The sequence below is a fragment of the Lytechinus variegatus genome, chromosome 2 (genome assembly GCF_018143015.1).
Source record: "Lytechinus variegatus isolate NC3 chromosome 2, Lvar_3.0, whole genome shotgun sequence".
Classification (NCBI taxonomy): Eukaryota; Metazoa; Echinodermata; class Echinoidea; order Temnopleuroida; family Toxopneustidae; genus Lytechinus; species Lytechinus variegatus.
This window is the reverse complement of record NC_054741.1, coordinates 45,754,941-45,781,331: the sequence shown is the minus strand read 5'-3', so window position 1 is coordinate 45,781,331 and position 26,391 is coordinate 45,754,941. Positions and strand designations below refer to the sequence as shown.

Below are 26,391 nucleotides of genomic sequence, written 5' to 3'. Positions count from 1 at the left end.
TATGATTGCTTTTACACCGGTCAGGGTCTTTAATAAAAAGAAAAAAAAAAGAAGAAATGTTCACAAATCATTTACAGAAGCAATTATAGGATGGACAAATCATCGGTACTTTTACAAAGTTGTGTTCATTATATATTAATCCCCCTTTGGCTTAATTGTAATAAATAATGTTATACAAGTTAAAGAGGTTTGACAATTAAGTTCAATTGGTAAACTTTCATCAGTTTTGCATTTCTAAAAGTAAACAAAACATGTGGAATGCCTCTGGCGGTCTCACCTGCATCACGCGATTCAATATAGCAGCAGTGCTGACTTTGAAAACTACTATAACTCGCACAAGATGTTCAGTGCTACTTGGTTACTCGTATGTCCAAGTTTCATTAGTCAGATCCATAAACTTTCACAGTTATGATGGTAATTCAACAGATAACCCCAATTATGGCCAAAGTTCATTGACCTTTGACCTTAGTCATGTGACCCGAAATGTGCACAGGATGTTCAGGTATACTTGATTACTCCTATGTCCAAGTTTTATGACCTGGACCAATATACTTTCAAAGATATGATGGTAATTCAACAAATACCCCCAATTTGGCTTAAGTTCATTGATCCGAAATGACCTTTGACCTTAATCATGTGATCTGAAACTTGCACAGGATGTTCAGTGGTACTTGATTACTATTATGTCAAAGTTTTATGAACTAGGTCCATATATTTTAGTTATGATGACATTTCAAAAACTTAACCTTTGGTTAAGATTTTGATGTTGATTCCCCCAACATGGTCTAAGTTCATTGACCCTAAATGACCTTTGACCTTATTAACCTTAACCTTATGGCCAAGTTTCATGAACTAGGTCAATATACTTTCTAAGTTGTTATTTCAAAACTTAACCTTCGGTTAAGATTTGGTGTTGACGCCGCCCCGCCGTCGGAAAAACGGTGCCTTTTGTCTCACTCTGCTTTGCAGGTGTCAGAGACAAAAATGAATTTAATTTCATCCAGAAGACATGATAAATGAAGGTGTAAAATCTATGTCCCTGACTAATTAGACTGGTATCTTTGATATAACAGTATACCTATGTTCAAATATGTGTGCCAAATAAGATTTTTCCTTTCATGCTATCCACACATTTCTGAATACATGAAAGCAAATTACATTACCAATTCTGTAACTGAGAGAAGGGATGTATTGACAAATTTTTTGCCTTTTCACTGAAGTTTCAAAGTCAGTGTTTCAAAGCGGGGGTCTTCATTATTTTTAAGGGGGTAAACATCAAATCATGGCTGAATTCAAATCCCTGCAAATTCTTGTGAATTGAGAGACTTTCTTTCTCAAAGAATTTAACCACGATCTCCTCAAGTAAAATTGATTATTTTTGTACCATAGGAAAGAGTAAATGATACTCTTTTATATTGGTAGTTTCTTTTAAATAAAAATATTTTGATAAATAAGTTAATATCAGGCCTGAAAAGATGCCTCAAACAGAATTTTCTCCCTCCGTTTTCTCTTGTGAATCGTACAAAACTTTTTGTTTTGGGCACAAATAGTATTCATATCATCACAAAGCTAAAACTCTATACATTCTTACAATGTCACTCTTGATATGTGGCATCTTTTAAATGGATCAGCAGCTAGCTTTTTCCATCAAGATACAAGACGAGATTTCTGTAATTTCTGAGTAGCATAAAATCCAGAGTTCTGATTGGCTGAATGTTTTCAAAGAAACAGGTGCGGGTAATTTGAAGAGATTACCACATGGTGAGTGTGACCTTGCAGAGACCCATTGTTTGGAAATGTTGGAATTTGCATGGGTGTATGGTCTCTATGACAAATTAGAGCACCGTATTCTTATTTTTGAGCTGCTAAATCTACTTAGCCGAAGAAAAGCTGGCTGCTGACCCATCTAAAATACCTTCTTATAAAATCTACATCATAGATATTTAGCTTTGTCAGATCATAATCTACAAACCATTTTAGCTCAAACAAAAATGGATTGTAAAAACAACAACTTTTGTTGAAATGAAAATTATTATTTTGTATGTTTTAGATCAAAAGTTTTACCAATTTTACAAAATCTTTTTAAAATCCACACACATGAGCTGTAAGGATGATTTTTCTACTTAATAAAGATACCAAAAACATGAAATTTGGTCAATATTTAGAGCAGCAATGGCCAAATAAAGAGATGTTTTCAAGGTGCTCAAGACAATGCAAAAACCTGTTAGTCATGAATATCACTTGGATAAAAGAAGCTACTTTTTGAGGACCTGCCGACTGACTAGACTACACCCAACTTTTTGGTCCAAACATATCACACATTTTGATTCAGAATTTGTATGCAAAGGCACTTGAAGAGAAATTGCTTGGTGTGAAACTTTCTAACTATTACCAATTAGTACCAATTATTGTGACAACCAAATTATTTTTTTTTCTTTTATGTTATTTAGGAAATAAATTGTAGAAAACAGTTCCACTGAAAGCTATTTCCTTTCCACCACCCTCAGGTTTCAGTAATTCAGTTCTTTGCTGACTCCAGGAGATACTTGGAACACCGGTCAAGTAAAGCTTTTTCTTTCACAGATGAGGTAAAAACTCATTGAACTATTACTCTGAGCCCCTCTCCTTGTTCTCTAGAGATTATCTGCATCTTTGCTAATTCCTAGGGATACATGGGACACCTGTCAAGAAGAGCCTTTTCTCATGCAAAATAAGGAGAATCTTCTTGTCTACTCTCCTTGATGTTCTTGAAGATCAGCTACCTCTTTGCAGATTCCAGAAGATACATAGCACACCAGTCAAGTAAAGCTTGCTCTCCTAGGGATGAGGCAGAATCATCACTAGATGGAAGATGAGTACCATTCAACATACTCTCAGTATGTGTGGATGGCAGGTTCTGTGCAAAGGAAATCAGCATAAAACAAAATATTTTCTTGGCAGTTATAACCAAATAAATATACTTTCAAGAATATATGGACAATAGGGCATTTCCATTAGATGTAAAAATGTGAATTCTCAACAAGTGTTGAAGATTTAACAGCAGTTAAACAGTTTGACTCAATGTAGTTTACAAATTTTAACAATCTAAAAGAAGGACTCAAGAAACTTTGACAAATCATCTTCCAAATAATATCTCATGTGGTGCCCTCTACTTATAAAAATGTGAGTAGAAGGGATATTAAAGTAGAATTACAAAGACTGCTAAGTGTCAGCTTTTGTGGGAGATTAAACACCATTGTGATATTTATTCATGAAAGAGGTGTTGTCAAACACCCAGATTGGAATCTAGTTTTAAGACCAGTAGAAGCTAGCAATGCTCTGTATAATTTCCACCCATTGCCTATCAATTTAACTTGCTTGAGAATGCCTGAATCATCTAAATGAATGATTTGCTGTTATAGTATAATTGGATGAGCTGTGTAAATCCAGGTCTATTACAGATATTCCCAAAATGGTTTCACAAGTCTGGTGTCAAAAGTAATTATTTATCACCCATGAAAGCTTATTAGTCATTAAAACAGCCTTAACCAGCCTTAACCATACCTCATCTTGGTCTTGAGTGGAAACAACTGCATCTCTGGAAGTATCCTTTGTGGCCTTTCTCTCAAAATCGGACACATTCTTTCTTGAAGTTGGTTCACAGGGCAAGCAAGAATTAGTTCTGGTCTGAGGATCAGAACTTTGTTTCTTTGCTAATACATTCTTTGGCTTGAAGGACAGCTTTGTCTGTGCTGAAGGAGGCTTCTTTTTCTGATTTAGAGTCAACTGTCTCATCTGTAATGATCCCATGTATATTTTTGATGGGATAACTGTCTGGTTGACTTGATGCGTTGGCTTTTTAACCACAGTCTCAGACATATTGGGATGCTCTGTAGAGGACAAAACATTAACACTTTTCTCTCTGTGCCTAGTATTCTTCTTCTCAGAAATTTCTACGTTTTCTATGTAAGATTTATCAGGTGGAGTTGATGTTGATGTGTCAGGTCCATCTGGAGTAATTACTCTCGCAGTGTTCACATCCTGTGAATGACCTGGGGGCTTAGTCATCACTCTCAGCGGTGTTGATGATTTACTGGAATGATGATTAGATGTTAGAGTGGGACTGGGCACAGACTCTGGTTGGGTCTCCCTTACAAAATGTTTGCCTGAGCTTGACAATGAAACCCGTCGGATTCTTGTGAACTTCTTCTGAGGAAATTCCGCATTTTGAGTTCCTTCTCCTACTACTGCAGGAGCAGTTTGTGAGTTGAAAGAGAGGCAGTCTTCTGGTGTATCAATACTCATTGGTTCTTCTTCATCAAGATTGTGTGCATCCTGATTGGCACCAACAAGTGCACTGTGCTCATTGTCTTTTAGTTCTCCAGAATCAGTCACTGCAACACTTTTATCAGAAGGTGTCTCATTTTGTGGACATGTATTAGCAGCATTAAGAGCTTTTGTTGACTCACCACTGCTAAACAAGACAGGGGTGACACTAAGGTCAGCTGTTCTGTTGCTATCCCTTGAACTTCCTCCAGAGCTGACAAGGATAACATCAGTCTCCTTGACAGATGCAGTGTTTTCCTGGGTATCCACTGCACAGGATTCAATATCTAGGCTGCCTGATGACAGAATAATGGGAGACAGTTCCTCTGCAGTGTTCTGCTTCCCACACTTTCCTGCATTGTGATTGGGTGAATACGAAGCAGTGGCCCCCTCTGATTCAAACTCTTGGGTGTCCTCAACAACTTGCGCTGTTTTACGTTTGGTTTGTATCATATCCTGCTTGCTGATCCAACCTGACGAGCACAACCTTGAAGCACTTGAAATCTGCTTCTCAGCAGATTCACTGCCTTCTCTTTTTTCATCACTAATGATAGCAACAACAGTGTCTTGCATTGCACCGCTTTTGCATTCTTTCTGAGTAGAAGTCCATATTCTATCACCATTAATAAATGGAACCATATCAATTCCAATAGTTCCATTACCAGAAGCACCATTTTGCTCTTGATCGGCAAACCGGATCCGCTTTCCAATGCTGCCAATTTCCTCTGCATCATCACCAATATTCCTTTGCTTTCGTTTCCTAGAAAACTCTGCAATCTGAGGCGATGCTTCTTTTACATTTCTGCCATGGTCGCATCTGTCTTTACTTTTGCTTCCAGATTCAGTGGTTGCAGATTCTGTTGTCATAAATATTACTTCTGGTGATAGAGGAAAATCGTCACTGCTCTTTGCCTTTTCAGTTTGATCATTTGGTGGCTCTCCTTGAGTTGAAGTTCTCCTCAAACATGCATCAGGAGGGCTGAAGATATCAGAATCACTGTCAGAACCATTATTGCTGTCAGAATATTCCTTATGATCACCCTTGCCACCAGCTTGGTGCTCTGTAAGAGATTAAAAAATAATTTCGAAAGGGACTAATATCTTACTTTTCTATTTAAAAAAGGGGGAAACTTTGCTTTAAAAAAAGGAAAACATTAGAAACTTTTATCATGTCAACTTCAATTTGAGTATTCATTTGACAATTTAAATTGATCCACGATTTAATCATCTCATCAATTGTTTTATTCAAAATTTGGATCTTAAGGCCACTCGTAAGGTTAACTTAAGACTGGGATTTGTGTAAGTACATGTACGTATGAGATCTATAAGTGCAAGACTCACAATCTAATTGAATGTGGTTGCAGACTACACCAATGCCTCTAGGCAACCAAGGAAAACTTCATGGGTCTAGTTTGTAGTGGAAAATATTTGGTAGTATTTAAACAAATTATGTGATCCATCACTAATGAAATTCTTGTATAGCACATAACACATTATGAATAACGTCTCTATGCGCTTCCAAAGGACTTGGATATTATTACCCCGGCTGTAGCTCAAGCAGCCTTCCAGCGCTCGATGCATTTCAATGAAAAAATTCCTGCCAGGTACCCATTCCCCTCACCTGGGTTGAGTGCAGCACAATGTGAATAAATTTCTTGCTGAGGCTAGGCCATGGCTAGGATTTGAACCCACGACCCTCTGTTTCAAAGTCCGGAGACTAATCCACTGGGCCACAACACTCCACTAAAATACACTCAGCATCTTCATTAAATAAAAGTATTAATGAGGAAGCAAGAAAGAGAGAGAGAAAAAGAGAGCCAACCTTTCTGCTCACGGTCATCAATGCTGCATTTCAGTATGGTGAAATCACTGTCCCCAGACTAAACAAAGAAAGAAAAGACAATAGTGTAAAATACAAGAATGAATAATCCATTTTGTATGTAATTAACTCAACAGAGCTCAACTTTTCTTTTTTATTCTTAATTGGATAATTGTTAAGTTTTTTAAAAAGGTGGTTCGTGAACCAATCTCAACTGAGTTAGCAATCACTAAAATATACAATATTTTGTGAGCATAGATGACCTTTGACCTCCTTATCATCCTCAACAATACACATGTGATATTACCCAAGGATCATTTGAACCAAGTGTGATCAAACTGATGCAGAAATAAAGAAATGAGGGCAAGTTAAAAACTTCAAAAATGATGTTACATGACTATCATTTGACCTTTTGACCCCCAGATGACCTTTGACCCCATCCTCCTCCTTGGCACACATGTGGTTTTACCCAAGTATCATATGTACCATGTTGATCAAAACTTAAAAAATTTTGTAACAGACTGACAGACCAACAAGAAAAGTGATTACTATAGTCTCTGCCAAACTTTGTTCAGGCGAGACAAAAAGGATGTTATATAGCATTGCCTAGTACAATATCTGCCATATTCAAACTCTAATAAGGAAACACTGCATAGACCTGGAGAGCATTTCATGAAAGGACTTGTCAGACGTTTTATCCGACAGTTACTATGGTAACGGTGCCTCTTAGCCATTCATATTTCAGGAAAGTTGTCAGACCTGACAACATATCAGACGAAAATGTGGATGAAACTCTCCCCAGGGACCCATTTCTTAACCCTAGATAGACTGGGCTATTTTGATGCTAATTCGATCAGCCGTTGATTGCGACGAAAATTGGCATGCGCGTTACCCATGGCATAATCTACAAACCTATAAGATCAAATTCTGCAGAAAAATCTCATTGCTAATAAGTATGCTAATTTGTGCGTAAAATCAAAAGTTTGCTTTAATTAAATAATGCCCCTAAAGTGTTAGTTTTTGATTCACAGTCTCGTTATAGGAATCTGATCAAATGTACTTTAAAAAAAAATCAACATCACATTTATTTTCTTATGTATTTTATTGTTTTTTTATATTTCTTACGTATTACTCTGTTTCTTTTACTTTCTTTATTGTTTTTTCCCATGGAAATTGTCGGGGACATTATTTTGACTGTAAAAAAAATGAAATTAATTGATTTTAATCAGTAAAAGGAAAAATAAAGACACACTTTATGAATTTTGGCTAAAAGCACCCTAAGTTGCATTGGATTTGAACACAAATTCACGTTTTTGAGCAATTTTGGGTATGCATGCACTTAAGAAATGTTGTGTAATTTCGGAACCGCATAACCGGGGGTCGCAATTTTGGTCTCAAAATTTGTACGAGACTTGAAAGTAAAAAGTCCACGAGCAGCCCCCCCCCTCCCGTCTTCTTAGGGTTAAAGATTTACAATAACTGTAACTTTGCCATTATGGCAACTACCATGGTAACAGGGTTCAGCAGCCAATCACAATCAAGTTTACCATGGTAGTTACAATAGTGGCAAGTCTTTGTCATACAGACTCTAGGAGACACAAGTTGTAGATTATTTCAACTAACTGGAAAAGGTTCTATAACAATGTACGCTTTAATCTAACTGGCTATCCTTTGGCGTGTAGCCAAATACCAAATATGACTGAACACTTTGTTATTACTCTATAAATAGGATAAAAAAGGGCAGCTTAAAATAACCTAGAATAATCATGAGCATCTCAGTGATTTAAAAAGCACTTTCTTGGTTTACGATCAATGACCGTCATCCGCTCATGTGCAAATTGTAATCATGAAATGGCTTATATATATATGATAAGGCAAGAGGCACGTTGTTTGATTCAGTTAATGGTCAATAAGATTATTTCAATGTCTATATGCTCCAAATAAAGTTGTCTCATGATCTTGAAAGGTCGCATATCGGTGTGCTCAAGACAATCTCGATAACGTCTCTTGCTTTAGACAAGACAACTCTGAATTAACTAGAAATAAAAGTAGTAACTTTTTCAAGATAAATTATGTCTCAAGAGACAAAAATTAAATTTGTTATAACATTTGACAGTCTTGGATAACAAACCATTTAAGTGTTTGATACATCCCACAATTCAACAAAAATGAAGTTATTCCACCATCAACAATTTTCAGGAGTTCAGGTACTTATTTTATACCTTAGCAGCCTTTCCACTATCTATTAGGCTAATATGGATGTCCTATCACCTTAACTCTCCCATTAAAGCTTTTTTATTTCAAATCCCTGATACTGTGGTATACATCCTAAGTAGCAAATTTTAAATAGAAAAGTCAAACCCGGTGTCTTCAATAAGTTGCTTTAGTTAGGCTATTCAGGACATAAATATGATTGCTAATTTCAAAATCTGAATTGAGCTGATTTTTTCTGACTTATCAGATAGATAAATCAATGCGATCTGATTTACTTGGTTGAAAGCCATGAACTGTATTTACAATATAATGAAACTACCCCAGCAGGCTTTTAACATTATATGAAGTAAGCTGGTTGCCTAAATCATTATATTTCTTCGCAATAAAGTCTCCAATAATAGGTTTAAATTTTTTTCTCCTCCCCTTACCAGATTTATTACGAAGTCTGACTGACTGGAATCAGACAGGGTTGTTGATGATGTTGATGGCACAAAGGGTCTCTTGTTAGCCAATAGGCTAGGGGAAGTTGGTGTAGGAGACCGGGTAGAGGGCGAAAGTGGCAGAGGTAACTGAGTTTCATCATCATCATCATCTTCTTGACTCCACTGATGAGAATCATCAACTACTATGATGCTACCTTCTTCTGTATGTTGTAACTGTTCTTTTGAAGACTTTGGTTCTGAAGGGACATCATCATCATGGCAAGAGACAACATCTGTAGGTGGTGACTGTCCTTTGGGTGAATTTGATCCTGCAGGGGCAGCATCGTCATGGCCAGAGTCAACATCCAGTACACCTTGTGGAGCACCTTCTGAGGCAGATTCTACTGCATGTGCGCGGTAAGCCTTGAATGGAGTGTTCGCCACAACCTGTCCCTCATTGCCGTCATAACTAAAGTATTCCTCGGTATGGTTGCTGAACAGTTCATCGATATCCTCAAGAACACTCTGCAAGGTTTGTCCAGTTTCTGCAGGATGCTCCTGCATGGTGAAGAGCTTTTTGCATGCTGTCTTCGAAGGAGCAGGTGACAAGGGTTCTGCTCCACGTTTCAGAGTCTCTGAAGAGCTGGGTGTGAATGTTCTTTCTGAGGCATCTGATGAGAGCAGTTGGGCTTCCTCAACACACTCACCATTCCACTCTCTCACTGAAAAATATAGAACAGAAAAATTAAACTTGGTTGCAGCAAACAATAAATCATGAGAAAGTCTTTAAGACAAGGTAAACTGTCACATATCATGGTAGACCTAGATCTGGTTTACATAAACTGTGTGAAATCATGATAATTTAGCTGAAAATTACGACACTGCAGATCACCAACAAAGAGACCCAATATCTGACTGGAATGCCATGCTTATTTTGTCAATTTCTGAGAAGTTACACATTTTCTACCAGAATTAATTGGCACATATTTGTTTTATTCCTACGTACAGACACTTTGGTGGTCATTCTATTGGATTCTGGTCCAACTTTGTATAAATTGTAACCACAACGCTCATATATATCAAGAAATCATAAGAATGTGTATCAAAAGTTTGGAAAAGAACACCACCAAAATACATATATCACTGTAATAAAATACTTAAAACGTTCAAAGGGATGTCAATTATTAGATGATCTCTGAAACCTTCATAACAGATTACCTGTCAAAACAACAATGAGAAAATCTATTTCATACACTTTCTGTGATTTTGTTCTAATCACTCTTGAGCCCATTTACCACTCTGTCTAATATCCCGTTAGGCTATACCCATCAGGGGGGTGTTTCACAAAGATTTAAGTATGACTTAGGTCGCACTTAAATGTCGACGCGTACATGATATGCAACGCGCAATCTTATTGATCAATACGCACTAGTGCGCGTCCTCTTGGCATGATTTGACCAATGCTGTCATGCCTTTTATACTGCGCGTAACTAGGCATTTAAGTGCGACTCTAAGTCATACTTAAATCTTTGTGAAACACCCCCCTGGTCTACTATCCACTTGATCTATCACCACTTTATAGATGAGTAAATTAACTTTTTATGAACCACATAAATGGTTATTAGACCAAAATGAAAGTATAAAATGTGGATTCAGCACAGATAGTATCAGACGATCTGAGACCAGATAGATACCAACTATGAATTATACCGAATGAAGTTCCCTTTTGAGAGTCAGCAATAAACAATGAAAACTTACAACATAGATTATTGTTTGTGTCACAGAAATGAGGACAACCATCAGAGTCATAATCATCGTCATCAAGATCATAGTCTTCAGGGAGGGGCTATGCATGGTAGAAAATCAAGCCAATTATCATTTTCAACATGCTTAGGGAATTCATGAAAATAAGAAAAAATAAGCCTCTATAAACATCTCTTTTCTAATTTACAAAGTTCCTGAACAAAGATATAAGTTACAATAGAACTGTGGTTTATAGCATCTTTTTCAACAATCTCTGTTTGCAGTATATTCAATGGCTTCATTCATATTTCTATTACTAGTATCCAAATTGTTGAAAGAATACAAAGTTATCCATAATAATTCTTCACCTTTACTTTGGATTTTTAAATTATATAAACACATGCTTCCCTTCTGTCTTAAAAATATATATCCTGTAACTTATGTATGGAATGATTCATAAAGAAATATAAAACATGAAGTCATCTGCTCACTTGGCATAGGTGTGTGAATATGAGAGTCCTCATGTTCAAAAGTTGTGAAAAGGTATTAAAGAATGCAAATATTTTGAACATTCATATAGATTCCTGTTCCTTTGCTGATGAAATTGCTATGCCCGTGTCAAAACAGTAGATGGCTATTAATATTGATGTTTCCTAATGGCCTATGACACAGAAGCCTCACATTTCATGGCCACAATAACCTTACTACATGGCACATTTTTCTGACATATTGTCTGTAATATATATATATCACAACATTTAAAAATTTAATATTAATTGTTCCATAGTTGTTCATATATTTAAATATCAAAAGCACCATTCACAATGCTTTCAATAATTAATAAGTGCAGCGCCTCTGGCAGTCTTGCCTGCATTACGCGATTCAATATAGCAGCAGTGCTAAATTGAAAAAATATAGAATCATTCACACAAACCACCATTCATATGATAATAAACTAGTGTGTTCATTGACCCTAAATGACATTTGACCTTGATCGTGTGACCGAAGACTTGTGCAAGACGATCAGTGATACCTGATTACCCTTATGTTCACATTTCATGAAGTAGATCTATAAACTTTCAAAGTTATGATGGCAATTCAGACAATATCCCCAACACGGCCAACGTTCATTGACATTGGTCATGTGACCTGAAACTCACACAGGATGTTTACTGATGCTTGAGTACTCATATGTCCAAGTTTCATGAACTAGATCCATATATTTTCAGAGTTATGATGATATTCAAAAAACTTAACCTTGGTTACGATTTCATTTTTATTCCCCAACATAAATCCTAAATGACCTTTGATCTTGGTCATGGGACTTGAAAATCACAAAGGATGTTCATTGATACTTGATTACTCTTTTGTTCAAGTCTACTGAACCAGATCCATAAACTTTCAAAGTTTGAATGGTAATTCAACAAATACCACAACATGGCCAAAGTTTATTGACCCTAAATAACCTTGGTCATGTGACCTGAAACTCAGGCAGGATGTTCAGTAATACTTGATCACCCTTATGTCCAAGTTTTATGAACTAGGTCCATATACTTTCTAAGTTATGATGACATTTCAAAAACTTAACCTTTGGTTAAGATTTGATGATGAAACCGCCGCCATCGGAAAAGCGGCGCCTATGGTCTCTCTAGGACATCTTTGAATGGTAGTTTGCTTAAATATCATGAGTATGATTATTATATCAATTAAATCAATCAATGCTAACTGCCATATTTCTTTCATTTCAATTGGCTGCTGACCATTGTTAATTAGTAATTTTATGCTACAGGCTGATAGTAATTACACATTTTGATAAATTCCAATCTGTGTTAGACCTACTCTTTGTAAGAAGTATGAGCCATCAATCAAAACTTTACAAGGAGACCATTTGTATTGTACTTTGCATTTCTAAGAACTGAATATTAATATCATATTAATCATAAAAACAAAACAGTGATATGAGGGCATTACTAATTATTTACCTCTACATCTTCCAAGGATAATGTCACAATCTCAGTGGTAGGTAGTTCTTTCTTGATCTTCTCGTACATCAGCCGTTGCTCTCGCTCCAGCCCATGGCTTGGTAGACTCTCATCCTTCAGCACCTCAGGCTTTTTGACAAGGGAGGAGGACTGCCTCTTACCCCTCCTAGACTTGCGCCTGCTGTAGGGGGATTTTGAGGAAGGAGATGCCCGTTTGGCACTCAAGTCCTGAGGGGTAGGAACAAGAATGGTGACTCATCAATATCAAGGAATAACAATGCATTTGCGATATTGTGTCTCGCCCACTAGCGAAAACAACATAAAATATCTCAATAAAATTATCTATTTCGAACTTGCCATGCACCCCAGAATTGAATTCACATCAGGGGGTCAAAATTTACATGGAAAACATGTTTAGCGGGTGGTTTTGAAAACATATGGCCATGTAGTTGAGCGCCCCTCCCCCATGGGTTTAGACATAGTCATAATCTATCAACCATTCCATTTACCTGTGACCTTTCACCCTGCATTCCAATACTCTCATAGCTACTCTCTTCCTCTTCTTCCCCTCTATCTGGGAGTTTCTTCAAGCATTCCGTTACCCTCTCAACCACAGCCTTCATCCTATCCTCCTCTGCATCACTGGGGCACGTAGAGGAAGAGGGGAGACGGACTTCAAAGACCCAGCTGACTAGTTGATCGACGTGTCTCCATTTCAAACTCTCTTCTTCCTCTTTTTGTTCTTCTCCTCCTCCTCCAACTTTAGATGTGCTCCCCTGAGCTTCATCCGGTTCCTTTCTTCCATCTGGGTTCTGCTGAAATAAGATAGTTTAACATAATACTACTACTACTACTACTAATAATAATCTGTTATTGATACACTGTATGCATCTAAGGTCTTTAGAATTGTTATTACCCTGGTCATTGGATTCTATCAGCCACTCCCACACACAAATCATATATGCACATCCCCCACTCACTGGGTGTATTCCAGCCAATCGTCATTGAGGTGAGAACTATTCTGGGCAAGCTGGAATGACTTTCACATCCCACCAGGTTCTCATTTAGCACCTGGATGAAGAGTGGCAAAGTGGGGATTAATGCCTTGTCAAAGGACATTTAAAGAGTGTTTGGCACCACCTTTATCATGTATTCTCAATAAGTAAAGTTAATGTACTCTAATTACCAAAAAAGATCTTCTTGACATATCTGGAGAAGACATCTCCCTGTTCCAGGTCCCTTGTTTATGAAATTCATTATCATGGTAACTTTCCAAAAGTACCTTTCATTGAACCCTTGGTTATTATTTATTTGACATAAACATTGTATATCTCACAAAAGGCTTTTGTGCTCAAAGGAACAAAAAGGACGGCTACAAATATAATAACACAGTATCCTACAGTAAGCTTTTTCTGTGACATGTCACAAAATATTCATTCGGGCAGAATGTTTCTTCATAGAAATCTGTTGTCATTCAAACGATTTTCCTTAATATTAGAGATATGAGCCTTGTTATACCAATGACAATGCACGGTATATTGAGGTCTATTTCAAAAGGAATGAAAAATCATCCACTTACTACTTCTTCTAGAGTAGGATGGTTAGAGAGGGAAGCTGGACCTAGGGGGTCAGGATCCGGTGGGACAGGACCTGGACTACTCATCACAGAACCAACTTTAGGACTACACAGAGACTGGTTGGCAACTGGAATATATTTAAAACAATTTAGGATGAAACTTAATGCACCACATACACGTTTATCTTAGCAGTTGGCTTCAATGCATCACAAATCTAATGACATATAAATGAGGCGATTGAAATACATTTTCAGTTTCAGATTAAAGGGACAAAACAAATACAATTCATAACAGAGGATTTCTAGTACAGTATTTGTAATGGATAAGAGCATAAATCAGGACAGCAACTAAAGACAAATTATTATTCTCATAATTCAAAACAATGTCAGCCTCATTCTAATAATAATTTTAATCTAAACTATGAACGTTAATCAACATCAGTATATTTTAAATTAAAAAAAAAGATTGAGAAACCCTCTTGGCTTGCCATATACCTGGGCCCCATCTTATAAAGAGTTACGACTGATTCAATCAACCCTATTAAAGTATATGGAAATCCATCAATATCATAATTTTTTTGTTTACAAAATTTGCACCAAGTCCTTTGAAAACTAAGAGAAGCATACTGAATTGTCAAGAAAACTGAATGTTTGAATATACATCATAGATCTAGAAAATATTTTCTTAAATATGTATTTTAGATGTTAACGTGGCTGGCTTTCCATACTTGTGGTTAATCTGATCAATCGTAATTCTTTGAAAGACGGGGCTGAGGCATTCATTAACCCTATAAGGACTGTGGAGGGGGCCATCATCGCCCACCCCCCTCAACACTTTGCGCGATATTTCCGAAAGGCAAAAAGATAGCACCACAAAATTTTAAGACATTTTTCTTTGACGTCTCACACAACTTTTGAGATCAAATTCATTACATACCTGTATAGCAGAGACAGATCTATGATGTATATTCAAACATTCGTGCCGAAAATGGCTCCTCTTTGTACTTTGTGTACTTTATGAAATTCATAAAAGGGTGATTATTTTTTGTTCTTATTGGTCTGTTTAATTAATTTAGGGTTTGATTTAGCTGTTAAATGATCTGCAATAATTTCTATTGAAAAAAATAATGAAAAACAAAAGATGAAAAAACAAAGAAATACATGATTCTTTCGCAGTTTTTATACTGGCTTATAGTTATTTGGTAAACAATGCGCGTGCCGAATTTTGGTGCGATTGCGCGCACGGCAGCCGAGATCAGAAGGCCCCCATCCTCAATATATCTCAAATAGCCCAGGCCTTTTAGGGTTAAGTCACGCCTTTCATTATGACCACTTCATGAAAGAATTCCCTGAATGATGGTTAACAAAAGTCAGACAACCTAATTTTCTACCTGATAATTGGCTTTCCTTGTTGCTATTTGAGGACTGTAACATCATTGAATCCTTTTTTACCTCTGCTAGCAGCTGGCTCAGATCGTCACATGAAAAGGGCACGTCAGAGTCGGTCAATGCCTCATTCCCAGAATCCTCTTGGCTGTTTCCTTGGGCATCACTGATAACAAGCAATAAAACAATGTGGCTACATAGTGCTACTTTTCTCCTCTGATATAAAACAAGGCAAAAGCAATTTTGTGTCTCGCCCACTTATGAAAATAACCAGAAATATTATGATTTGCGAGGGCAAGCAACAGAATTTTATCGAAACTTCATTGTGAAATGACTGGGATGGAATCATAATAGCCTTGCACGTAAACTATAATGTTGACATGAAAATGACCTTTGGCCTTACCATGTGACCTCCCACTGCAGCAAAAGATGCAGGTCGCCTGAGTACATCTACCATCCAAGTTTGGTTGAAAAGTGACTTACGGTTGCAGAGTTAGGTGTCATAAGAGAGTCTTGCATGTAAACTTTAACATTGACTTAAAAATGACCTTTGACCTTATCATGTGACCTCTGAATGCAGCATAACATGCAGGTCCCCCAAGTCCATCTACAATCCAAGTTTGGTTGAAAAGCGACTTACGGCTGCGGAGTTAGGTGTCATAAGAGAGTCTTGCATGTAAACTTTAACGTTGACCTGAAAATGACCTTTGACCTTACCATGTGACCTCCGACTGCAGCATAACATGCAGGTCCCCCAAGTCCATCTACCATCCAAGTTTGGTTGAAAAGCAACTTACGGTTGTGGAGTTATGTGTCATTAGATTTGTGACGGACGGACGACATTTGGATCCCTAAGTCTCGCCTTCACCTCTGGTGGGCGAGACAAAACTTGCACCATTACGATTTTTAACAATTTTTCACCTTAAAAATTGTTTAAAAATATGAGAAAATTGTACGGATTGGCAGGAATGATACATGTTCATTCACAGAATTTAAAATTCATGAATTTCACCAAGTTGGAGAATTCAGTCAGGTAGCCTATAACAAATCCAGATTATTTCAAAGTATATTATATCAAAAAGGTAAAGTCAAAACTTTTAAGGGACAAGAACAATAAACATGATGACACAAAAAATGCCTCATGGGAAGTAAGATTAAGACATCCAAAGATCATAATTTTACCAAAAACCAATGGCATGCATACTGTATTACTAATTCATGGAACACACACTGAGAAATGATGTAGAATTACTTTAATCAATTTTGCTAGAATTATCAGTTTTGTTTTTCTTTTTATATCAATCGACTTTCAGAACAAGTCCACCCCAACAAAAAATGCTGATTTCAATGAAAAGAGAAAAATCTAACAAGCATAACACTGAAAATTTCATGAAAATCAGATGAAAAATAAGAAAGTTATAACCCTCCCTCGAAGAATTTTGTCACTACGCCGCTGCACAAAATATGTTGACCACGCTGTTTAGTGATTTTTAAGTCTTTAACCCCATCTTTTGAGATTAAATTTGCGGCGCCCAGATACGCATTTCCAAAGTTAATGCAACCTTTTTAAAGTCCATGTCAGACCCAGAATTGCTCAAAAAATGTGATTCCATGTACAAAGTCAATACAAATTGTTTTTTCATCAAAAAATCATAAATGTATGATAATTTTTTTTACTTTTGTTGGTTTAAATGGATATATTTCAAATTTATGATCATAAAAGGGTCCCTGACAAAGTTCATTGAAAACAAAGGTTCAAAAACATAAAGAAATACATAAGAAATAAAAACATGATAAAATAGAAAGAAAATCAATAATGTTTCAGTAATTTTTTAAAAAAAGTTTGTTAGAAATGTAATAATTTATATTTTCAACCAAAATTAGCATTCTACTAGCTATATACAAAGTGAGTTAAAACAAACAAGTGGAGCCCCTCTGGCAATCTTGCCTGCATTACACGATTAATGTAGCAGTAGTAGATGAAAACTACTATTAAATAATTATTCACAATACACACCATTCATCTAGTAACATAATACTATGTTCATTGATCCTAAATGACATTTAAACATGATCATGTGACCCAAGACTTGTTCGTGATATTTGATTGCCCTTATGTCCACATTTCATAAACTATATCCATGGGATGATTAGTGATACTTGATTACTCTTATGTCCAAGTTTTATGAACTAGATCCGTAAACTTTTAAGTTATGATAATAATTTCATATCACAAGAACATCATTGGCAATAGACTCTCAGGTTTGAGATTGCCATACATCATGTTTGATTATTAATCCTTAGAATGGCACCACCAATGTTTTAAATTAGACAATATTTCAGTTCTGGTATGTCACAAAAATGCCCCCAACCTGATAGAATGACCCCTATACTTGTAACTCATATTTTTCTTATTATACAAAAATTGTGTCAAGGAACAAGAAATATGACTTACATCCATAGCCTTTGGACATTCCACAGCACAGCCTGGCAAGATCTTGCCCATGGTATGCATGAAGTGGTGAATGCTGGTCCCTCACTGGTCCACAAGACAAATGATTCAATACAAACAAACAGCTGGCAATCACACTGAAGACAAAAAAATGCATTTGCAAGAAGAAATTTTTAGTAATTTGAGGACAAAATAAAACAAAACAAACTAGATGGATTCCAGACTAAGACTGTGCACAGTAGAAATCTATGCAACGACTATTACCAGAATCAGATCAGAATTATTATCATGATCATTATTATTATCATCATTATTATTGTCATCATTATTATTAGTAGTAGTAGCTGTACTATTATTATTATCAGGGAGGGGGGGGGGCAAGGGGGTTCCACTCACACTTAACAAGTTTACCGGTAAACACATTACATACCAGTTGCTTTGTAATCTTTGGGATGATTTTAAATTTCTGCAAAAGCAAAACGGCATTTGGAAGATGCTCAAATTCACACCCACTCAATGACTCCTCAAGCCTGTAAAGAATGATTAAAGATAAATACATGTATTAGTTGTGGTAACAATATCAAAATAAACTTCACTTTGAATGGCAAATCAAACCTGAGGAAGAATTAAGGAGAATAGGAGATGTTGAACTTATGCAATTGGAATGAACAAAGTACTAACAAATGAAACAACAAAGCAAGATACAGTAAAGATGTAAACATGTACCAGTTGTGGTAACATTTTCAAAATTAGTTCATACAGATTCAAATAAGATGAGAAACCAAGTTTCGGTATACATACACGTAAATAAACAATATTTGGCAAATTATTCTGGAAGAAATTGTGTCATTGCTGAGGAATTACCTAAATAAGCATGGTATTCCAACCAAGTGATTTATTGATGTAAACAATACACTGACCCACATGTGCTCATCTGTGAAGGGGATCTTCCATGTGATAAATTTTCATCTTATATTTCATGACTTCACAAAGTGTGGAGCGTTGTGGCCCAGTGGGTTAGTCTACGGACTCTGAAACAGAAGGTTGTGGGTTCAATCCCAGCCATGGCGTAATTTCCTTCAGCAAGAAATTGACCCACAATGTGCTGCACTCAACCCAGGTGAGGTAAATGGGTACCTGGCAGGAATTTATTCCTTGAAAGGCAGCGCGCGTAACAGCTGCACTGCTAAAGCCAGGGTAATTATGCTGCATATACTGTAGAGCGCTTAGAGACTACTGACAAAGTAAGTATTAAGCGCTATATAAGCAAGTATAATTATTATTATTATTCACAAAGTTCAGTAACATAAACCTTTGGTTTCATTTTTTATGTTCATAAATTCAATGTTAAATGATCTGTGAGACTTGTTTCCCAATAAATTCAAGTCTCATGAAGAAAGACGCTTATACTTCCACAAATATGACACTCCAAAACTAATCCATCATGCTGACATCACCACCGCCATCAGAAAGTGGCACCTATGTTTCACTTCTGCTTTGCAGGCAAGGCAAACTTTGTGACATCAATCATCACTTAGGTATTCTAATAAATCTTACTTCTCAAACACCTCAATAGCCTCCTTAGTAAAAAGAGCAGTAGTCCTGACGTGACCGTCATGGAAGTCTGAAGATGCAAAAATATCACAGGCAATTTCTCCCAATCCATCAGGACATCCCTATATAATAAAATTCATTCATAAACAAAGAAAATGTAGATAAGTAAAACAATTTACTGCTGAACTTGGGTATTCACAACAAAAGAAAGTATTTAAAATCAAGATTGTTTTTAATACCATATCAATAAAAACAATGTGATACAGTTGAGCAAAGGTTTTAAAAATAATGAAATTAAGCATGTGCAGATATATCTTCTTTAAAGGGAAGGGTCTCCTTTAATAATTGTACAGGCATAAGCTGGGAAGTTACAAAGCCTGAGCTGCACAGCGGCAAGTAGGGGGAAGACTCAGAGGGGGATGTCCCCCTCCCCCCCACATGCAGCCAAATGATTTTGTTAAGACTATATTTCATTTATTTATAATACATGTAAATACCACATCTTGAATCCATGCAACCAAAAAAAAAGAAAAAAAAAGAAAGAAGAGTCTGTAAAAGCGAGAAAAAAAGAAACTCTGTTGGTCTTTAATATCTTTCTTTTTCTAAGTCTTTTCAGAATTTTGTTGACTTTTGTAGTTTCATAGCTTTTGTCAGATATGATTATTCTAATCCTTTAATGCTAATCAATATGAATCTTTAATTTTGGTTAAATTGTTAGAATAAAAAGAGGGGAAAGGGGAGCAAGGGAAGAAGGGAAAGATAAGGAAAAAGGAAGAGATGGGGAAGAAGAATGGCTCTGATTATCATATCTGCGACAGATCAAATTTCCAGTCCATTCTGAGCATATGCATAATCTTTCTTCTTTATTGACATACAGCAGCCAGTTTCATTTCATTTCAAAGGAAGCTTACCTATTATATCCTCCTTTTCCTATCTCATGAATTTCCTCTGAGTTCTGTCTTTAATTACACTTACAGGACTATTGTAAAACCATCGTGGTCTATCTAGGGCACCGTAAGAGAAATCAATGCCACGTCTTGCACACAGGAATTTTCCAAATGTCTTTTGTTCACCAATCTTTGGGTTCCTCAATCGGGATTGCGTGAAAGCCATTGATTGCGGAAGACACTAAAGAGTTGGATTCATAGCATAGGCAACTTCAGTGCTGCTTTTCCACACTCCCCACTGTACAGTGCGTCCCAGAAAAAAGGAAACCCATTTTCAGGGATAGATTTCACAATTATTGTTTTTTACTATAAATGTGCTACTCATGGCAAAACTGGAATCACCTCTCGTAATCTGAAATCAACAGCTAAACAAATTGTTCATGCATGGCAGATTACAAACAATAAATATTGAGGCATATGGGCTATTCCACGGTTACTCACGTTACATTTGGAGACACCTTGACTCATACTTGGAGCTGTAACTCCATTATTATTGACAGGAACTAAACATCTCCTTATCACAACAAAGTACACAGTCTGACTATCCTTCGTATAAAATCAAAACTTGGGAAATTCTATTATGCTCCTGGCAAATATTTGGAATGTGTCGGTTACTCACGTTACATGATTTGGACATGCATAAAATGAAAAGTCAACATAAGTGAAAAGTCTCCTCATACAAGGCTTTTATGAAAGTTGATTATATCCATTTCGAAGAAGTATATTAGGGAGACAAACTTTGTATATAAGAAAATAAAGAACACATGGTTTTTACTTGGGGTGCAGATAATATGGTTACTCACGTTACGGTTACTCACATTACATTTTGTCCATGTATGGTTAACAACACACATGTCATTAAAAATTCAATAATGTGTGTAAAATTCATTGCTAGGAACATCTAAAAGAGATTTTATACCAAAAATTGGAACAATTGGAGCTTTATTAGGGAGTAGGAGGGAAAAGTATGACTTCGCTTACTAATTATGCATAAATTAGCATAATCGCTTAATACCAATTTGCATGACATAAATTACTGTATAGTATTGTAGATTATTCCAAGACAACCTGCCCGCAAATTTTCGGCGTGATTGTGCGGCCAATGTCCCCCTCCCCCCCCACATGCAGCCAAATGATTTTGTTAAGACTATATTTCATTTATTTATAATACATGTAAATACCACATCTTGAATCCATGCAACCAAAAAAAAAAGAAAAAAAAAAAAGAAAGAAGAGTCTGTAAAAGTGAGAAAAAAAGAAACTCTGTTGGTCTTTAATATCTTTCTCTTTCTAAGTCTTTTCAGAATTTTGTTGACTTTTGTAGTTTCATAGCTTTTGTCAGATATAATTATTCTAATCCTTTAATGCTAATCAATATGAATCTTTAATTTTGGTTAAATTGTTAGAATAAAAAGAGGGGAAAGGGGAGCGAGGGAAGAAGGGAAAGATAAGGAAAAAGGAAGAGATGGGGAAGAAGAATGGCTCTGATTATCATATCTGCGACAGATCAAATTTCCAGTCCATTCTGAGCATATGCATAATCTTTCTTCTTTATTGACATACAGCAGCCAGTTTCATTTCATTTCAAAGGAAGCTTACCTATTATATCCTCCTTTTCCTATCTCATGAATTTCCTCTGAGTTCTGTCTTTAATTACACTTACAGGACTATTGTAAAACCATCGTGGTCTATCTAGGGCACCGTAAGAGAAATCAATGCCACGTCTTGCACACAGGAATTTTCCAAATGTCTTTTGTTCACCAATCTTTGGGTTCCTCAATCGGGATTGCGTGAAAGCCATTGATTGCGGAAGACACTAAAGAGTTGGATTCATAGCATAGGCAACTTCAGTGCTGCTTTTCCACACTCCCCACTGTACAGTGCGTCCCAGAAAAAAGGAAACCCATTTTCAGGGATAGATTTCACAATTATTGTTTTTTACTATAAATGTGCTACTCATGGCAAAACTGGAATCACCTCTCGTAATCTGAAATCAACAGCTAAACAAATTGTTCATGCATGGCAGATTACAAACAATAAATATTGAGGCATATATCAGAAACGATTTGTGCAGAAACTCACATGTGATTTGGGGTTTAGCAATGAAAAGGCACTTGTAGGATTCCTGTGTGAAAGATGAAGCTCGACTTTGGGCATTTTTAGCATTGAAGGTGCCTGGGAGAATTTTGCCTCACCTCTTTGGCATTGATGATCTGTGCCACAAAATTATCTGGTTTTGATGCGACCTCCACCTTTCTAGGGTCAAAGGTTGCAAGCACATGTTGAATCCAAGGCTTGCTGAAGTAGTTGTCGACAAACTTGGACTCCTTCTTTGGCATGCTGCAACAAGTACAAAATATGGACCTTAAGAACTGTATGCATGGACTTCAAAGATCTTTGCTTTCTCTGACCGGATGTGCTAACTGCTAAGTTCTTTCATCTGCATAATACCAGCTGCTATTGCTGTTAACTGGTAATTTTGGCAGAGGACAAACACATGAACAAGAATTGGGGGAGAAAATGGGATCAAACAATAAATTTCAAAAAAGTAACAAAACTGCTAAAAAGAGACTAACTTGTGCCAATAAGATTTACATCACTATACAAAATAAAGGGGAACGAAAATGTCTTTTACACAATTGCCAAGAATGTAGATTTGAAGGGAATCCAACCCAAATAAACTTGTTTTTAGCGGAAAAAGAAATATCAGACAAGTTGATAGGTGAAAGTTTGGACAACACCGGACAAACAATAAGAAAGTTATGAAATTTTAAAGTTGTAAATATTGGTAATCGCTATACCCATAGAGACTTCAAATTAGCCGCATATCTGATGTCATTGTGATCAATGTAAAGACATTAAATGGCTCAAGTGTAATTTTTTTCAAAAGTTTTACGTCAAATTGTATTTTGCTTTCATGCGGACATAAAAACAATATACTACCTGGGTTATACTTAGATTACTGACCTAGGGGAATTAGTACTTAGAAGAAAAACCAGGGGGGGGGGGGCGGGCACTTGTATTGACGAGTGCATACTATGCACAACTAAAAAAACACGTAATAAGGATGTCTTTTTCAAGATAGGGCATGTTACGTATGTAACATAATAAAGGTGTCAAAAATGCTGAAATAATGAAAAAAAGGTATCTATTTTGCTCGGAAAGCCAGGCCTATGTGTTAAGGGTCAAATTTTTGAAGTCTGTGACATAGTAACAATTAAAATATCGCTGTACTTGTTTAGGGGTAAAATTCAGAGAATATTGCTATGGGTATCGTTTTGTTTCCAATACCAGTACTTGATAAGGGTAGGGTTTCACACGCCAATACATATTAAGTGTTAAGGGGTGCATTTTCAGAATATGGAAAATACTTACCGGTATTTAGGGTGCTTTTCGAGACCCTATGGTCGTGCATGTAAACCACTCGTCAATGGAACCCCCCCCCCCCCCCCCCCCCGAGAAAATCACATATACCTAATTAATTTTGTACAAGGCCTATGGGACATATTTCGTTGCCTCTTGTCATAATTTATTTACCCAGTTGCCAATATGAAATCTACAGAGTCTTAAGGATCTCAATTTCAAAACAGCCATAACTTCCTTATTGCTAGTCTGATTTCTTTCAAACTTTCCCCATTCTGTTTTATTTATTTTCTCCTTTCCAATACAACATTTAATGACCATGGCTGGATTCCACTTTAATATTAAACAATTTTCAAAATTTTAGTTGAATTTCATTAAGCACACATGATTCTGAAAGGCACTGTTACTTGTCTATTTTTTTTTGGCATGTGTTAATAATGCACTGTAGTGTAGGTAACAAATAACCATCATGCAAACTGTAATTCAAATCCAAGAATTCTACATACTTTTTTTCTATAGATTCTAGATTATGTCCAAGTATTATGAACTAGGTCCATATACTTTTTAAGTTAAGACAATTTCAAAAACTTAACCTTCGGTTAAGATTTTGATGTTGATTCCCCAAACATGGCCAAAGTTCATTGACCCTAAATGACCTTTGACCTTGGTCATGTGACCTGAAACTAAGGCAGGATGATCTGTAATACTTGTTATGTCCCAATTTATGAACTAGGTCCATATAGTATATACTTTCTAAGTTATGCTGTTCTTTCAAAAACTTGAACTTCAGTATAAGATTTGGTATTAACACCGCTGCCGTTGGCAAAGCGGCGACAATTGTTAGTCTCACTCTGCTTCGCAGGCAAGACTGGCATGATAGCCACTATAAATAACCTTGTAAGAAGAGAACGTACGTAACGTGATAAGGGTGTCAAAAACACAAAAATAATGAAAAAGGGTATCTATTTCGCTAGGAAAGCTACGTGTTTAGGGTCAAATTTGCGGGGATGATGAAACAAAATTAAAATGTTTTATAAAGGATGTCCTTTTTGCCCCAACACTACGTGTTTAGAGACCGATTTTTTTTTTTAAACCAAAATTAATGATGTGTAAAGGTAAAACTGACGATCGATGGGCCCATGACATAACAATAAAATATCGCTATACTTGTTTAGGGGTTCATTTCAGGGAATACTTGCCAAAAGGGATGAGTAGGGTTTCACACACCATTACTTGTTTAGGGGTGCATTTTAAGAATATAGAAAATACGTGTTTAGGGTGCTTTTCGAGACCCCATGGTCGCGAATGGTATCCACTCGTGAATGGAAAAGTGGCCCCCCCCCCCGGGGTTGGCTGGTAAGTAAAAATAAGAAAAGAAGAGAAAGGGAAAAGAGTTTAATAAAAAGCAGATTTTCAGCTAGGGGTGGCAGAGAAAGAACGAAAAAAATAAAAGGAAGTCATCCGTCAATTTAGACCAAAAGCTTCGGTCTCTGTTATGCTGGTTGTTCAGCTGAACTCCGTTGGCTTCACTCACCAAATACAGAGACCGAAATTCTAGCATGATCTGTACAGGGGACTCAATGGCCATATATATGTTTATGTACTTAAGATCGGATAAAACGGGGAAGTGAATTTGCGCTACAACCGAGGTAAGTCACTGTTTTTGTTCCTTTAAACTTGATTTTTCTTTGTTTCTTGGCAATTAATGCCAAGAAGGAATATTAATTTGCATTTTGGATCCATTAATTTTCAAAATTTTTAGTCATATAAAGACAAAAATTGAAGAGCCCCGACGGGGGGGGGGGATTTTACATTGCAAGTCCCCTAATGGTGGCTGCACGATAGCGAGCCGTCTGTGTACGAGGAGAAATAAAAAAAAAATGTTAAACAACTCCTCGAAACAGACGGCTGCCAGCTGTCTACCGTCAATAATGCACACGAACCCTCACTTTCTTTCTGGAATACCCAGTTGTTGTGTGTCCGGACGATCAATTTCAGAAAGTCATTTGGAAAAATTTACAAGCGAAGTTTCATCAATTTTTTGTACAAAATGTTAGGAAATATTACAGAGAACAAAATAGATGATGATTACAACTCTTGAATTCATATTTTTAGTGTAATCCAAAGACAAAAAAGAAGGCTTCAAAAATAAAGTGTCCGGACACGGGACACCCCATATGATCCCCCATCAAAGTTGTTGTGGGACTCGATCGCCCAGGCTGCCGGCGCGGCGCTGCTGTTTTCAATTTGTTTACCCTGTCCCTGTTGAGTGTTGCTCATGAATGGCTACGATCTCCAACTTCAAAAATTCAATGCACAAAAAAGAATAGATCTATCTTGTTTTTAAGATCCCGGCGTTAGTTCTCCACTTCTCCTCTTACTTGACGGTCCCAGATTTCTTTTTTTTTTTAAATAAAACAAGAGTTTTCTCCCGGGGGTTTTCTACAGACGATAGTTTGACTTCGAAGACTCAAACACGATCAAAACCACTAGCGGGCAGCAACACAGATCTGTTGGACTCGTATTCTGTTCAGATGTCATGCATGGAAAGTACAGTTTGTGCATATTGATCCCGACGAATGTCTGTGACTGCAGCTGTAAAATACTCAGATGTGCCTCGATCTGGAT

The 26,391-nt window shown here is 36.6% G+C and overlaps 1 protein-coding gene across 4 annotated transcripts; it reads right to left on the bottom strand.

Moving 5' to 3' along the window:
* Positions 1 to 1,705: 1,705 nt before the first annotated feature.
* LOC121408149 lies at positions 1,706 to 26,284 on the bottom strand. 4 transcript variants are annotated; one of them, XM_041599485.1, is made up of 14 exons: positions 26,019 to 26,284; positions 22,596 to 22,740; positions 19,457 to 19,575; positions 18,330 to 18,429; positions 17,903 to 18,036; positions 15,453 to 15,613; positions 14,065 to 14,189; positions 12,995 to 13,300; positions 12,486 to 12,713; positions 10,519 to 10,606; positions 8,767 to 9,482; positions 6,128 to 6,185; positions 3,544 to 5,366; positions 1,706 to 2,896 (listed from the first exon to the last, which is right to left on the bottom strand). In XM_041599485.1, the coding sequence occupies exons 2-14, from the start codon at positions 22,737 to 22,739 to the stop codon at positions 2,759 to 2,761; spliced, it is 4,140 nt and encodes a 1,379-aa protein (XP_041455419.1). In that variant the 5' UTR covers position 22,740; positions 26,019 to 26,284; the 3' UTR covers positions 1,706 to 2,758. The 4 variants fall into 4 exon arrangements, with proteins under 4 accessions (XP_041455419.1, XP_041455421.1, XP_041455420.1 ...); XM_041599487.1 differs by having other exon boundaries at positions 12,995 to 13,297; XM_041599486.1 differs by lacking the exon at positions 26,019 to 26,284 and having other exon boundaries at positions 22,596 to 23,714.
* Positions 26,285 to 26,391: the final 107 nt, after the last annotated feature.

What these genes read in the sequence shown, in the direction of transcription:
- LOC121408149 (XM_041599485.1), bottom strand. Translation starts at nt 22,739, where the DNA reads ATGCCAAAGAAGGAGTCCAAGTTTGTCGACAACTACTTCAGCAAGCCT. An exon ending in ATCCTACTCTAGAAGAAGTA is followed by an intron (nt 13,301 to 14,064) that starts GTAAGTGGATGA and finishes ATCTTATTTCAG; the next exon opens with CAGAACCCAGATGGAAGAAA. An exon ending in TATCCTTGGAAGATGTAGAG is followed by an intron (nt 10,607 to 12,485) that starts GTAAATAATTAG and finishes TACCATGCATAG; the next exon opens with CCCCTCCCTGAAGACTATGA.